We start from the raw sequence: 15651 nt of genomic DNA on the forward strand, positions 1-15651 counted from the left end.
ATATAAAATATATTTGGATTTGTTTAACACTATTTTGGTTATTAGATGATTCCAAATGTGTTATTTCATAGTTTTGATGTCTTCACTACTATTTTACAATGTAGAAAATAGTACAAATAAAGAAAAACCTTTGAATGAGTAGGTGTGTCCAAACCTTTGACTGGTACTGTATGTATCAAGCATCTCAGATTAGGAGTGCTAGTTTAGGATCAGCTCCCCCCATCCATGAAATGTTATTCATTCTGATCAAATGGAAAAACTGATCCTAAATCAGCTCTCCTATTCTGAGAAGCTTGATACATAAGATTCCAGAGACAATTACTGTTTTTTGGAGGCTATACAATTAAAATAGATGGGTATTTACGAATTAAACGAATGTCCCACAAGACCTAAATAAAGAGACACAAAAGCCCAAATAGCTCCTTTTTCAAGGATTCACCTCATACTAAGACATACAGTGGCATTGTATAGCCTACACCAATACAATATTACACCTCTAACAAAAAGAGCCCAATGATGGCCTGGGTCCTGGGGTGGTCTAGCAGTCTAAGCTGCTGCCTCTAGATTCACATGCACTGTGTACAGCTGCAAGCACGGCTCTCCCCCTTCCTTTCATCTCTACCTCGCTATCTCTATCCTATCCAATAAAACACAAAAAATGCTTAAGGAGTGGGACTGCCCCATTCCTTTTTTTTTTTTTTTTACACCACAAAGGTTACAGGGTGACATAATCTGTCACGCCTTGGTCATTGTATTTTGTGTTTTCGTTATATATTTGGTCAGGCCAGGGTGTGACATGGGGTTTTGTTGTTGTATTTCGTATTGGGGTTTTTGTATTTGGGATTGTGAATGATTAGAGGTGTGTCTAGCTAGGCTTGGCTGCCTGAGGCGATTCTCAATCAGAGTCAGGTGACTCTCGTTGTCTCGGATTGGGAACCGTATTTAGGTAGCCTGAGTTTCACTTTGTATTTTGTGGGTGATTGTTCCTGTCTCTGTGTTGTGGTCACCAGATAGGCTGTAATAGTTTCACGGTCCGTTGTTGTTTTTTTTTTGTATTTAGTATCAGTTATTTCATGTACGCGTTTCTTTCATTAAAGTCATGAGTAACCAACACGCTGCATTTCGGTCCGACTCTCTTTCTTCAACAGACGTCGTTACATAATCTGAAAACATCTAATTTTATCACAAGTTTTTCTTCCTCCAGTCCATAGTCCATCTTCAGTTCTCGTCTCTCTGGACTATGTCACAGTTGAATCTCAACTGGGGGAATTCCTAGTTCCTCCTCCAAGCAGTTCCCTTTGTATTTTATGGGAACCAAGGGCCGGGCAGCCAGTCAGCTGTTTCTCTAGTCTCAGAACTGCTTTGTACATTTGTATTGATTCAGAGGCACCCTCCCACCCATTCCCTTCATACTTGGAAGTGATTGCTTGGCTCAACTTGAAGAAAGACAGACACAGAAACCGATATGTCATAGAGGGTATGTAGAGTTCGTCATACACTAATGCTAGTATGTATCAGAAAGCCGTGCAATAATCGAAGTCAAACTGAAGACAGAACATAGTTTTCTTTGGATGAAAGTAGGCTTTTTTCTTTCAACAGTGATCTATTGTACAACATGGTAACAGTGCTAATGTCAACAGGGACCAGGGACCAGTGTAACTGAAATGTAAAGGGGTAAGTTAGCGATTCTCTCTATTGTATTATTATGGTAATGCTGCTCAAGATTGTTTTACTAGTCTCCCTAACAGTTGCTTGTGACTGATCTCTATCTAATTTTATTTGGTGAAATAAAATCTTAGTAAAGTGGATCGTTTTGATAATTTATTGTGATTTATCCCCATACTTGTACTTCTAGAGAGAGAGAGAGAGATTAAACAGTTGTGACTTAAATCAGACTTAACAAGACAAAGATCAATAATTCACTTTACACTTGTCCTCTACATGCATATTGTGACAGGCTATAGCTTACCTAAAGTATGTGTTATGTCTTATTCCACGAAGGGTCCACGCACTCAAATGCCCACCCTGGGACTCATGTGACTCACACAAAAACTGTCTGATCTCACACGAGTGGCCTAGAGATAACCCCGACTCATTCATTCTCATGTGAGTTTGTTTTCTCTGCAAATATATTGTGAAATACCGTGGCCACTCTTTTTCCAGTTACTGGACATTTCACTGTCATTTCAGCTGGGGACTTTGGAGGGTTGTGAACCAGCCCTAGCACTGTACTTTCAATGGGCTCTCACAGGGAAGAAGCACCTAGATGTGCTATCAGAGATTAGAGGTATGTATGGTTTTAAATGTCAATAGCAGTGCTATTTCATTTCCTATTAAGATGTCTACCAAATAAAACAACAATTAATTATGAAAACATTTGTTTCTGGCCTTTCTGGTGTGCTACTTTCTGGTCTACTAATACAATGTAATTGTAGAAACCAACAAGTCTATCTGATGCTGCAAATGAGCGTTTGGCCATGAGAACTGAATTCCATAGATGGTAGTTGCTCAGTTAGACATCTATGGATTCAGTTCTTCTTGCCTGGCAGCTACAATCAGCAACCCATCACCTGTCAAGGACAACAGAGACAAGGAAAGAAACACTTTGTTTATTTGACGTTGGTAAGATATTGCAAAAATGTCTGGCCCCCTTAGCAGATACATGTGAATTATAACAAAGTTGCTTCATTCTTATTGTCAGCACACTTGTCCCATTTATTGTGCAGATATTTGAATCTGCAGAAAATAAAGAAGAAACCATAACAAGAACACAAACACAATTTCAAGCAAACTTTACTCTAGGTGGCACTACAACCCTTGTCATGGCTAGAGATGGGCAGTATTTCTGTTACATGTATTTGATATAAGCATTTGAATTACACTGGGCTGAACTACACTCCAATGTATTTATTGTTTTGCATTTTCAAAATACTGTGATAACATTTTTGAAAATATAAAATACTTTTCTATACCATTTTTATTTATAGCGGTTCAAATGTTGTGGCCCCCCTTTCACCCTGCATTGGTATCATAAGTCTGATAGCACTACGGTGTGATAAGAGCGTCTGCTAAATTAATTAATATAAATGTAGATGTACACTTTTTGATAAATAATTTGTTGAGGGAACATGTACTTGATACGATTGTGATATGCTGTTCTCTCACTTAGCTATCTTAATATGAATTCACATAACTGTAAGTCGCTCTGGATGAGAGTGTCTGCTAAATGACTAAAATGTAAATAACTGAACAATTACAAAGCATGCTGAGTGTTATTCTAATAATCTTCGCCCCCCCAAACAAGGCCAATAATAATACCCAGTGTGCTTTGCAGTTCATTTTGGTATTTTAATTTTCACATTACATTTACATTTGGGTTATTTAGCAGGCACTCTTCTGCAGAGTAACTTGCTCAACTAAAGTAGATAAACAACATATCACAGTCAGCAAGTAAAACATGCCTGTAACCATTACTGATAATATTTTGGCTGTTCAGGCTGGCTACTTGCCGCATATTTTTTTGTATTTAAAAATACATGTATTTTAATAAAAATAAAATACAAATGTTAAACTACAAAGTACTTTTTGAAAATACTTATTTTGATACATTGATCTTTATAGTGTTTCGTATTTGTATTTTTTAAATGTTTCCCATCCCTGGGTATAGCTACTACAAACATCAACGCTCCAGAAATTAGTAGGGAACATGGCGATTGGGCTTCTTTGAGTGGCAAGGCTAAAACAACAGACTGCAGACGAATGGTTTTCCAACAGCAAGGCTCAGTGCAACATGGCAGTGTTGCCACTGTTATTTTTTTCCCCTTGTCAAAACCAGTATGTTGTTTATTTTACGCATACTACATTAGGTTAACGTGGGTCAAAACTTTTTTTTTGAATGATTGGTAGACAAACAGTGCCCCCCACAATGCAGGTGATGGCTGCAAGTTGCCGCTGGTGAGGAGCAACTGCAGACATTTTAAATCGACTACAGTCGAAACTTCATGAACTTTGATCAAATGGTTGTTCTAAAGTTCATGCAGTTGACATGTAGGTGCAAGCAGGACAATTTTTAGCCCCATAATGCAATACATGTTGAAAGGCTGTGGTCAACGACTTGACAAATGTGATCTACTCCGAGCCCAATGATACCCAAAAGCCTTATTAGCATAGGCTCAAGGTCCTAAACGATATCTTAACCGCCATCGATAAGAAACATTACTGTGCAGCCGTATTCATTGATCACCACATCCTCATCGGCAGACTCGAAAGCCTTGGTTTCTCAAATGATTGCCTCGCCTGGTTTCCCAACTACTTTAATGATAGAGTTCAGTGTGTCAAATCGGAGGGTCTGCTGTCCGGACCTCTGGCAGTCTCTATGGGGGTGCCACAGGGTTCAATTCTTGGACCGACTCTCTTCTCTGTATACATCAATGATGTCGCTCTTGCTGCTGGTGAGTCTCTGATCCACCTCTACCCAGACGACACCATTCTGTATACTTCTGGTCCTTCGGACACTGTGTTAACAACCCTACTGGACGGCTCTGACGTGGACAACTACAAATACCTAGGTGTCTAGTTCGACTGTAAACCCAGACCCACATCAAACATCTCCAATCCAAAGTTAAATCTAGAATTGGCTTCCTATTTTGCAACAAAGCATCCTTCACTCATGCTGCCAAACATACCCTTGTAAAACTGACCATCCTACCAATCCTCGACTTCAGCAAAGCCCCATATACTACCCACCATTGCAACCTGTACGCTCTCGTTGGCTGGCCCTTGCTTCATACTCGTCGCCAAACCCACTGGCTCCATGTCATCTACAAGACCCTGCTAGGTAAAGTCCCCCCGTATCTCAGCTCGCTGGTCACCATAGCATCACCCACCTGTAGCACGCGCTCCAGCAGGTATATCTCTCTGGTCACCCCCAAAACCAATTCTTTCTTTGGCCGCCTCTCCTTCCAGTTCTCTGCTGCCAATGACTGGAACGAACTACAAAAATCTCTGAAACTGGAAATACTTATCTCCCTCACTAGCTTTAAGCACCAACTGTCAGAGCAGCTCACAGATTACTGCACCTGTAAATGGCCCACCTATAATTTAGCCCAAACAACTACTTCTTTCCCTACTGTATTTATTTATTTTATTTATTTATTTTGCTCCTTTGCACCCCGTTATTTTTATTTCTACTTTGCACATTCTTCCACTGCAATCTACCATTCCAGTGTTTTACTTGCTATATTGTATTTACTTTGCCACCATGGCCTTTTTTGCCTTTACCTGCCTTATCTCACCTCATTTGCTCACATCGTATATAGACTTGTTTATACTGTATTATTGACTGTATGTTTGTTTTACTCCATGTGTAACTCTGTGTCGTTGTATGTGTCGAACTGCTTTGCTTTATCTTGGCCAGGTCGCAATTGTAAATTAGAACTTGTTCTCAACTTACCTACCTGGTTAAATAAAGGTGAAATAAATAAATAAATAGGCAGAGCCATTGAGGGCTTCCACCATTTTAATGTAATCAACTGGGTGGGAATTTCAACTTCATTGGCTGAACCCTCCTGTTGACATGGAGTCATGTCAAAATTGGTCATCAGGAGGGATCGGCCAATCGTGAAGAAGAAAATGGACAACTTCAAAATGGAGATTGCCTCCATGGCGCTGCCCATGCTGTCAAAACACTATAATAACACAAATACAAAGATGAGTCCTCTATCTATCTCTATGGTGGGGAAACCCTTCTGAAATCCGATTCGTGATCAGCCCAGTGGGCGAGGCTGATATATGGTTGATGTGACGTGTACTAATGTAAACTGTCTTGCTAGCAGCCGCCTGTTGAAAATTGTATTGATTAGCAAGGTTTCCCACTCGTTTCAGAGGCTTCATTCAATGACGATGGTAAGTGCATTGTCTTTGTGGTTAGGCGCCTGTCTAGCCAGGGCGAGCTACTTAACTCGTTGGTTACTGGTTAGCCTAGCTGTAACCAGCTAACTTAACGTTAACCTGTGGAAGGACTGGACAAATATCTAATACGGGGCAGAAATCGTATTGTGTAACTAACTAGTTATATGTGTACAGCTAGCTATATGTGTACAGCTATCTCGCTAACTCAATTTAAATAGGTAACGTTACTAACTAGCTACCAAATGCCTTGACGGGCTGATAATCACGACCTACTCTTTCTGCCAAGAAGCGTCTCCAGTCTCTAGTCAGGTGAGGGCTGCCCTGATATCCATTACAACTTAGTTCTACCTTTTTAATTCGAGGTGCACTGAACTATACTGTACACATACTACTCTCCTCCCTGTTTCCAGAAGATTAGATCAATTAAGACGACCGGGATGGGAATCACATTTGGAGATGTGATACAGTACAATGCTCCGAAGTCGTTCCGCTCCACCGCGTGGATCTGATGGGATCAGACACAGCTGGCACTTGCTGTACTTGTATTTGTTGAAATGTAGTCTAACCAGAACCCTGTGTGCAGTTTCTATAGTGAGAGCTGGAGCAAATGTAATTGTTTAGAGCGAGTTGTTGCGAGTTGACTGATTTGACTGTTTTCTGTAACATGGCATCGTGGTAGAACAGGACCAGGGCTTGTGAGGTGTAGCCAGACCCTAGGCTGTGTGTAGCCAGTCCCTAGGCTGTGTGTAGCCAGACCCTAGGCTGTGTGTAGCCAGACCCTAGGCTGTGTGTAGCCAGACCCTAGGCTGTGTGTAGCCAGACCCTAGGCTGTGTGTAGCCAGAGCCTAGGCTGTGTGTAGCCAGAGCCTAGGCTGTGTGTAGCCAGAGCCTAGGCTGTGTGTAGCCAGAGCCTAGGCTGTGTGTAGCCAGAGCCTAGGCTGTGTGTAGCCAGAGCCTAGGCTGTGTGTAGCCAGAGCCTAGGCTGTGTGTAGCCAGAGCCTAGGCTGTGTGTAGCCAGAGCCTAGGCTGTGTGTAGCCGGACCCTAGGCTGTGTGTAGCCGGAGCCTAGGCTGTGTGTAGCCGGACCCTAGGCTGTGTGTAGCCGGAGCCTAGGCTGTGTGTAGCCGGAGCCTAGGCTGTGTGTAGCCGGAGCCTAGGCTGTGTGTAGCCGGAGCGGAGCCTAGGCTGTGTGTAGCCGGAGCGGAGCCTAGGCTGTGTGTAGCCGGAGCGGAGCCTAGGCTGTGTGTAGCCGGAGCGGAGCCTAGGCTGTGTGTAGCCGGAGCGGAGCCTAGGCTGTGTGTAGCCGGAGCGGAGCCTAGGCTGTGTGTAGCCGGAGCGGAGCCTAGGCTGTGTGTAGCCGGAGCCTAGGCTGTGTGTTTTTTTTCCATTGGATGCCACATGTGAGACTTGTGCTCTGAAGGGAGGATCGTGTTGGAATAATTGCGGGGAATAACTGCCTCTAGGCTTCACATTACAGATGGCAAAACTACAGCAGTAAACCACCAGGCCACAGGAGGAGGATATGAGGATACAAATAATTGTTAGGCTTTGCAGGCGATGCTCCACCCAGTTAGCAAATAGCAGATGAGCTAATTGTTTGCTGAAGTGATTCAACAGATCAATATTGAATTGAGGCAACTTTTCTTTATTGACATTTGACAGGGGACAAAGCAAGGCTACACCGTAGTGTGCCTCGGGCAAAAAGAGGGCCTACCTACAAAACCAACCATAGAACAAATAAGGACCAACAGCTAGAATATGAGCGTGAGAGATTTGGTGTCTTTTTAAATTGTCTCCCTGTGTGATAGAGGCCAGCTAAGAGCTTTTATGAGAATGGTGTCATTAGTATCCTGAGACGGGACCCCATAATCGCAGTGATCAGAGGATAGGATTACACCCTCTCCTGTCATCCAGCTGGGCCAGAGGAGACACAGGAGAAACTAATGCTGTCCTAAAGGGCGCCTTATTCTCTATACAGCACACTGCTTTTGACCAGGGCCCATAGGGTTCTGATCAAAAGTAGTGCACTGTGTAGAGAGTAGGGGGCCATTTGGGACATGGTGTAACTGCTCACAATAGCTTCACTCTCACCAATTGAATAGAGTAGAGCAGGTTCTCCCTCACCTGCTTACACAGCCCTGCGATCCAGTTTATAATGCATTGAATGGCCCTTGGTGTGTGAAATTACCCTGATCTCTGTAATGGAGACTACCCTGTTCAGACATGGCCTATTGTCAGGTGTGTGTGTGTGTGTGTGTGTAAGTACGCTATGTGTTACTCTTGTTCCTTCATGTCTATTTGCTCAAGCTCGCTCTTCTCCCACTCTGTACGGTAATGTAACCCACCTCATACTTCACACCACAGGAGGTCGGTAGCACCTTAATTGGGGAGGACGGGCTCATGGTAATGGCTGGAGTGGAATCAGTGGAATGGTATTAAACAGGTGGTTTCCAGGTGTTAGATGCCATTCCATTCACTCCATTCCAGACATTATTATGAGCCGTCCTCGTGTCAGCAGCCTCCACTGCTTCGCACATCCACATTTAGTCAGCCCTCCAAATGGTTATTCACATGTTTGTTTGCTCTGGCAGGATTGGGTACGGTGGTGCCCCTAGCCCCGGCTGGTCTGTGGTATGAGCGTGGTGTAGCGGCGGAGAACGGAACAGCAGAGTGACTGAGTGACGAGAATGGGTAGGAGGGGCTGCAGGCTAGCTGTCTCCACTGGTGTCTCCACTGCAGTCCTCTACGGCTCCCTGGCTCTGTTTGTCTCCATCCTGCACAACGTCTTCCTGCTGTACTACGTGGAGACCTTTGTCTCTGTTTACAAGATCGACAAGCTCTCCTTCTGGGTGGGAGAGGTGAGTGACACTTCCTGTTCTCCATGGGTTATTATAATAGCTGTATTTTGGAGGCTTTCTGCTTTAGACAGTGTGACAATGACCGATACCCTGTCTTTTTTCTGGGTTAGGGTGTTTAATGCTAGTCTGTTCTACTAACTCCTCCCCTCTCTCTCTGCCCACACAGGCAGTGTTTCTGATATGGAACAGCTTGAACGACCCTCTCTTCGGCTGGCTGAGTGACCGCTCCTTCCTCAGCTCCTCACAGTAAGACCTCGTTCTCTTTCCTCTCTTTCTCAAATCAATGGTGCCGCTTTCTCGTTCCCCTGCTCTTTTTAAATATCTTTGTCTTGCTCTCTCTCCCGCTTTCTCGCTCCCTCCCTATTTTTAACTTTCTCTCACTCTCTATCTTGAAAGCACGGTTGAACGCCACAGTTGGTGAAAAGTGGGAGAAGTTTGTCTTTACCGTTGCACTGAACTTTTTTTTTTCTCACTCCCCTCCATCGTAGGTCTGGCACCCAGGTCTCCAGCCCAGAGGTGGTACTAAAGCGGCTGGCGGCCCTCTCCCGGAATGGCCCCCTGTTCGCCATCTCGTTCCTGGCCTTTTGGGTGTCATGGGCACGGCCGGGCATCCAGTTCCTAGTGTGCCTGTGCCTGTACGACGGATTCCTCACCGTGGTGGACCTCAACCACAATGCCTTGCTGGCCGACCTGGCCGTGTCGGCCAATGACCGCACGCGCCTCAACTTCCACTGCTCGCTGTTCAGTGCCCTGGGCTCGCTCTCCGTCTTCCTGTCCTACAGCGTCTGGGACAAGGGCGACTTCCACTCGTTCCGGCTCTTCTGCGTGACGCTGGCGGCCGTCTCGGCACTGGGATTCGCCGCCGTGTCGCGCCTGTTGACGAGGCGATTTGAGAAGGAGGCGCGTCTGAGGCAGGACGAGGCGCAGGAACTCAAGGAGTAGGTGACACGATCATTCATGTATGCACTTGAGAAACACTCGGTTTACATTATTCACTGACAAGCAAGGGGCAACTGAACAACACCTGTTGTTTATGGGTTTGCTTCCAACAACTCACCTTATGGCTTCAAATCAAGCCTTTAATCTTTCTATCCCGTGGTGCCTATGCCAGCCTTGGCCATGGATATTGCTTGCTAATGGTATTTTTAAAGAGACTGTAATGGAATTGAATTGCGAGTTAATAACATTGCACAGTCTGCACACACTCATACAGTATATCTGGCAGGGAGATAACGCTAACACTTGCTCAGTTTACAGACTCAATCCCCTGGGTAGTGTGTGTGACACTGATTGTCCTTTCACTAATCCCCCTCCTCCTCCCCCTCTCAGGTTGAGCATTGTCCAGAACCCTCTGACTCAGCAGGAGATGCCAGTCACTCTAGGAGAGTATCTAAGGCAGCTCTCCAAGCACAGAAACTTTATGTGGTTCGCCTCTATGAACCTGGTACAGGTTTTTCACTGCCACTTCAACAGCAACTTCTTCCCTCTGTTCCTGGAGCACCTCCTCTCTGACAGCATCTCTGCCTCCACTGGCTCCATTCTGCTGGGTAAGAGACGAGCGTACTACTGCTGGTTATGTTTCATGACCAGGGAAAGGCCTCATTCATAGAATGGGATTAGTTTCATAGCCTGGTCCCAGATCTATTTGTGCTGTCTTGTCTATTATACTGTACATTTGGTCTGACAATGACCATAGGAATAGGCAAAACTGCACAAACAGATCTGGGACCAGGCTTTTCGTTTTGGTCTTTTCTTTTTTGGGGAGGATTCGTTTTTAGAATGTGAGGAAACATTTGTTATTATCGTCAGTAATTAATATTATTTGTCTACATATTTAATACTTAGCAAAAAAATAAATGTCCTCTCACTGTCAAATGTGTTTATTTTCAGCAAACTTAACATGTGTAAATATTTATATGAACATAAGATTCAACAACTGAGATAAACTGAACAAGTTCCACAGACATGTGACTAACAGAAATGGAATAATGTGTCCCTGAACAAAGGGGGGGTCAAAATCAAAAGTAAGAGTCAGTATCTGGTGTGGCCACCAGCTGCATTAAGTACTGCAGTGCTTCTCCTCCTCGTGGACTGCACCAGATTTGCCAGTCCTTGCTGTGAGATGTCACCCCACTCTTCCACCAAGGCACCTGCATATTCCTGGACATTTTTGGGGGGGAATGGCCCTAGCCCTCACCCTCCGATCCAACAGGTCCCAGACGTGCTCAATGGGATTGAGATCCGGGCTCCTCGCTGGCCATGGCAGAACACTGACATTCCTGTCCTGCAGAAAATCACACACAGAACAAGCAGTATGACGAACCCTCCACCTCCAAATCGATCCCGCTCCAGAGTACAGGCCTCGGTGTAACTCTCATTCCTTCGACGATTAAACGCGAATCCGACCACCCCTGGTGAGACAAAACCGCGACTTGTCAGTGAAGAGCACTTTTTGCCAGTACCGTCTGGTCCAGTGAGGTGGGTTTGTGCCCCTAGGCGACGTTGTTGCCGGTGATGTCTGAGGACTTGCCTTACAACAGGCCTACAAGCCCTCAGTCCAGCCTCTCTCAGCCTATTGCGGACAGTCTGAGCACTGATGGAGGGATTGTGCGTTCCTGGTGTAACTCGGGCAGTTGTTTTCCATCCTGTACCTGTCCCGCAGGTGTGATGTTCGGATGTACCGATCCTGTGCAGGTGTTGTTACACGTGGTCTGCCACTGCGAGAACAATTTTTTGCTGAGTTTATTTACTGTCCATTAACAGTTGCTCTCACCTCACAGGGATCTCCTACATAGCCCCCCACCTGAACAACCTGTATTTCCTGACCCTGTGTCAGCGTTACGGGGTGTATACGGTCATCCGCTGGCTGTTCCTGGTCAAGCTAGCCCTCAGTGTGGCCATGCTGCTGGCCGGGGCCGACCAGGTCTACCTGCTGTGCATCTTCATTGCCAGGTACTGACACACACACACACACACACACACACACACACACACATACACACACACAGTTTAGATATCAAGGTCATGTACTCAAGTCATGGAAGTTATTTTCATATCAAGGACCCAGTGTGTTTTTCCAATACTTGTTTTGTGTGGCTCTGTTTGCATTGGATCTGGCTGAGTGTTGTCAGCCAAGACGAACAATCCCTTTATCAACATGGGGCTGGCAGTGGCTGGGCGCAGCCTACCACTTGTCCTCTTGGCACAGTTTCATTGTTTTCATAGCGTACACTGAGATAAAGTCAGAGTGGGGGAGAGGCTTTGCTCTATTGGTTTCGGACTTCGTATAAATGCCTTGATCCAGTATTGTTATTTTTATTAGTTCTGGTGTTGTTTTTAAACTCCTGCTCAAGAAAATCTGATGCAGAATCCACCTCATTTGTATATTAGCAGTTGGAAACAGTGACAACACTTCAGTAATGGCTCTAAAATGTCCTTCTCCCTCAGTAACCGAGTGTTTACGGAGGGCACCTGCAAGCTGTTGAACCTGGTCATCACGGACCTGGTGGACGAGGACTTTGTGGTCAACCGGCGCCAGCAGGCGGCGTCGGCGCTGCTCTTTGGCATGGTGGCCCTGGTGACCAAGCCTGGCCAGACCTTCGCCCCTCTCATTGGCACCTGGCTGCTGTGTGTCTACACAGGTATACTTTATATGGACAGTGGGGGGCAAAAGTCTGTTTTTAATGAAGGCTCCTTGATGATGGAAATGCAGATATCCGCCGCTGTGAATGAACTAGAATCAAACCAATTTCACCAACCTTACTCTAGGTGGATTCCCACGAGTTCATGCCTGTTATTTATTCTAATCTGGCTATTTCTTTCCAGGCTACGATATCTTTGAGAGAAACTCCGTACAGGACTCGGCGGCAGCGCCCCCTGTCTCGGGCCAAGCGAGCTCCACTGTTCCATTGCGCCAGGGCTGTTTCTACTTGCTGGTGTTTGTGCCCATCTCCTGCGCCCTGCTGCAGCTAATGGCCTGGTCCCGCTTCACCCTCCACGGCCGCAGACTGCAGGGCGTCAAGGCCCAGAGGCAGGGAGCCCAGCACAGCCATCTCATGGACGTCAAGGCTATCTGATAGGAGGCCAGCTCGTCCGCACCTTCGCTCAACTGCGTAATGCCATACCACCCACTGCCATTGGGTCAGCAGAGAGCAATGTAGACTAGAGAACTGATGAAATCTCACTTTCTAGCCAGGGACAAAAATATTTTTGGGGTGTGAAACATGCCTTATTTTGATATGAAGAGGACAAAGACTATATTTATGTATGAACTGATGACCAAATGATACCACAGAGCCAATCAAAGAATGCGAAGCTCATACCCCTCTCTGGGATAGGGCAAAGGTGTGACGCCTCCTGTTTATCCAGCGAGTAGACATCATCCTAGGTTGAGGCGTAGCCTGGTATGCACTTCTATCCCCAAAGGAATACACATTGTCACTAACCTTGCTATTACAGTGTGGTTAACCAAAGCCAGAGTCTGCATAGCTAGGTAAATACCCATCTTTCTGATGTGTTTAGGGAAATATTAAGTACAGAAAACGGGTGTGTGCGTGCACATGAGCATAACATCTAAATCCTGATTTGCATAGATGTTGCTCTTGAAATTGCATTAAGGTTTGTGACCATCACCATGCTATTGTCTTCATGAAGTACTACTAGTACTAATCTGTATTTTCAAAAGTCGTAACAAATGTTTTTCTATTTTTTTTTTACTGTGACCGGTACTAAAATAACTGCCATCTCCAATATTCAACTCTGTTGTCTCCTATGTTTTCTCACACATTATGTTTTAACCTGATGCGTGGAAGCATTTAGGTGACTATTACAAAACAAGGCCCTAAACAACCTCTGTTTACATTTGTACCCCAGATCAGGAAAGAAATGCATTTTTATAGACCATGAAGAGAATTAAGAAACTGATTTGACTGAACATGAAACTATTGTGTCATGATGACCTGATATATGATAATCATGGAGAATACATTCTGTGCTTTTTTTTTTTCAAAGTTATTTTTATTACTGCTGCTACATGAGTTGTCTGAGTGTTAAGGAGTCTTAAATTCCATTATCAATTTATATCTCTAATCAAAAGTATTCTCGTAATTTGTCAAATACTGGAGATCCCTTCATGGAAGTGTTTGAGTGACTCAGGAATTACAGTTTCAGCACAATGTTATTTAAGTAACCAGAAGGAAAGCAGAGGTTACAAGACAGCCTTACAGCAGAGATGCCTGTATTTGCCAGCTTTGTCACAAAATACTGTACAATGTTTGTCTGGTTGTACCACTGCTCAATGTAGCATCTGCCATTTTCTGACTATCTTTGACTTATTAAAGTGATCTCACTACTTGAGAGCTTGTGGAATGTGTCTTGTTGCCCCCTTTTCACCGATACGTTTTCTGCTCTGTCAGGACAAGTCTAGCAGCCTTGCACCAAACCCAGAAGCGCAGGTCTGTCTCTGGTCTACCTTAATTTCCTCAACTGGGACATGTGAAGTGTCTCACCTCAGGCCTCTTCTGGAACACTAATTACAAAATACAGAATGTTACCATGATGTTTTTTTTAAAACTAGGCTAAACATAGGTGCTCTCACTGCACAGCATACACAATGATAATGTGTAAGACAGATCCATGAACATGGTTTCTGCAGATATTTTGTTGCCTAGTCATCCATTAATTGTGTATTTTGTGTATTTTGCTCAGATTAGTAGAGGGTTCAATGTAGCATTCTATGCTGACTGCAGGAATGTCCCCGAGCTGTTTTGCCTGAGAATGTCATGTTAATTTCTCTACCATTGGCTGCCTCCATCGTTTTAGAGAATATGGCAGTACATCCAACCAGCATCACAACAGCAGACCGTGTGTAACCACGCCAGCCCTGGACCTCCACATTCAGCTTCTTCACCTGCGGGATCGTCTGAGACCAGCCACCCGGACAGCTGATGAAACTGTGTTTTCACAACCGAATAATTTCTGCACAAACTGTCAGAAACCGTCTCGGGGAAGGTCATCTGCGGGATTGTCGTCCTCACCAGGGTCTTGACCTGACTGCAATTAGGCGGCGTAACCAATTTCAGTGGGCAAATGCACAACTGCATTTTGTCGATGGCAATTTGAATGCACAGAGATACCGTGACGAGAACCTGAGGCCCATTTTCGTGCCATTAATGTCACGCCTTGGTCTTAGTGTTTTGTGTTTTCGTTATATATTTGGTCAGGCCAGGGTGTGACATGGGTTTATGTTGTGTTTCGTATTGGGGGTTTGTAGTATTTGGGATTGCGGCTGAGTAGGGGTGTTGTATAGGCTTGGCTGCCTGAGGCGGTTCTCAATCAGAGTCAGGTGATTCTTGTTGTCTCTGATGGGGAACCGTATTTAGGTAGCCTGAGTTTCACTGTGTATTTCGTGGGTGATTGTTCCTGTCTCTGTGTAGTTTCACCAGATAGGCTGTAATTAGGTTTCACGTTCCGTTTGTTGTTTTGTAGTTTGTATAGTTATTTCATGTGTCACTTTTTCCATTAAAGTCATGCGTAACCACCACACTGCATTTCGGTCCGACTCTCTTTCTACAAACGAAGAACGCCGTTACAGAATCACCCACCACACACGGACCAAGCAGCGTGTTAACAGGCAGCGACAGCTTGAACAGCGAAGGGAGAACGTTATGGACAGCAGAGGCATGGAGTATACGACGTGGGAAGAAATAGACAGGTGGGCGGTCGACCCAGAGAGAGTACCGGAGCCCGCCTGGGATTCGCTGGAGCAGTGCGAAGAGGGCTCTAGGCGAATGGAGTCGAAAAGAAAGACACGGCGGCGCAGAGCGAAACCCGATAGTCACCCCCAAATATTTATTGGGGGAGGGCTCAGGGAGAGAGAAGCAGA

The 15651-nt window shown here is 45.1% G+C and overlaps 1 protein-coding gene across 4 annotated transcripts; it reads left to right on the forward strand.

The window, feature by feature from the left end:
- The first annotated feature begins 1385 nt into the window (after nucleotides 1–1385).
- Nucleotides 1386–14123, forward strand: mfsd13a (major facilitator superfamily domain containing 13A). Of its 4 annotated transcripts, none has more exons than XM_046368950.1 (11): nucleotides 1386–1477; nucleotides 1641–1674; nucleotides 2002–2106; nucleotides 2191–2287; nucleotides 8502–8768; nucleotides 8935–9014; nucleotides 9257–9706; nucleotides 10098–10315; nucleotides 11549–11720; nucleotides 12216–12409; nucleotides 12594–14123. In XM_046368950.1, exons 5-11 carry the CDS (start codon nucleotides 8598–8600, stop codon nucleotides 12842–12844), a joined length of 1536 nt encoding a protein of 511 aa, XP_046224906.1. In that variant the 5' UTR covers nucleotides 1386–1477; nucleotides 1641–1674; nucleotides 2002–2106; nucleotides 2191–2287; nucleotides 8502–8597; the 3' UTR covers nucleotides 12845–14123. The 4 variants fall into 4 exon arrangements, with proteins under 4 accessions (XP_046224906.1, XP_046224905.1, XP_046224904.1 ...); XM_046368949.1 differs by having other exon boundaries at nucleotides 1400–1477; nucleotides 1600–1674; XM_046368948.1 differs by lacking the exons at nucleotides 1386–1477; nucleotides 1641–1674; nucleotides 2002–2106; nucleotides 2191–2287 and adding an exon at nucleotides 5617–5904.
- The last annotated feature ends 1528 nt before the right edge of the window (nucleotides 14124–15651 follow it).

Source organism: Oncorhynchus gorbuscha, linkage group LG11, assembly GCF_021184085.1.
Source record: "Oncorhynchus gorbuscha isolate QuinsamMale2020 ecotype Even-year linkage group LG11, OgorEven_v1.0, whole genome shotgun sequence".
Taxonomy (NCBI): domain Eukaryota; kingdom Metazoa; phylum Chordata; class Actinopteri; order Salmoniformes; family Salmonidae; genus Oncorhynchus; species Oncorhynchus gorbuscha.

Excerpts from the sequence above, each read along its gene's own strand:
- mfsd13a (XM_046368950.1), top strand. The coding sequence starts at position 8,598 with ATGGGTAGGAGGGGCTGCAGGCTAGCTGTCTCCACTGGTGTCTCCACT. Across the intron at positions 8,769-8,934 it reads TCTCCTTCTGGGTGGGAGAG|GCAGTGTTTCTGATATGGAA; the intron begins GTGAGTGACACT and ends CTGCCCACACAG. Across the intron at positions 10,316-11,548 it reads CACTGGCTCCATTCTGCTGG|GGATCTCCTACATAGCCCCC; the intron begins GTAAGAGACGAG and ends CTCACCTCACAG.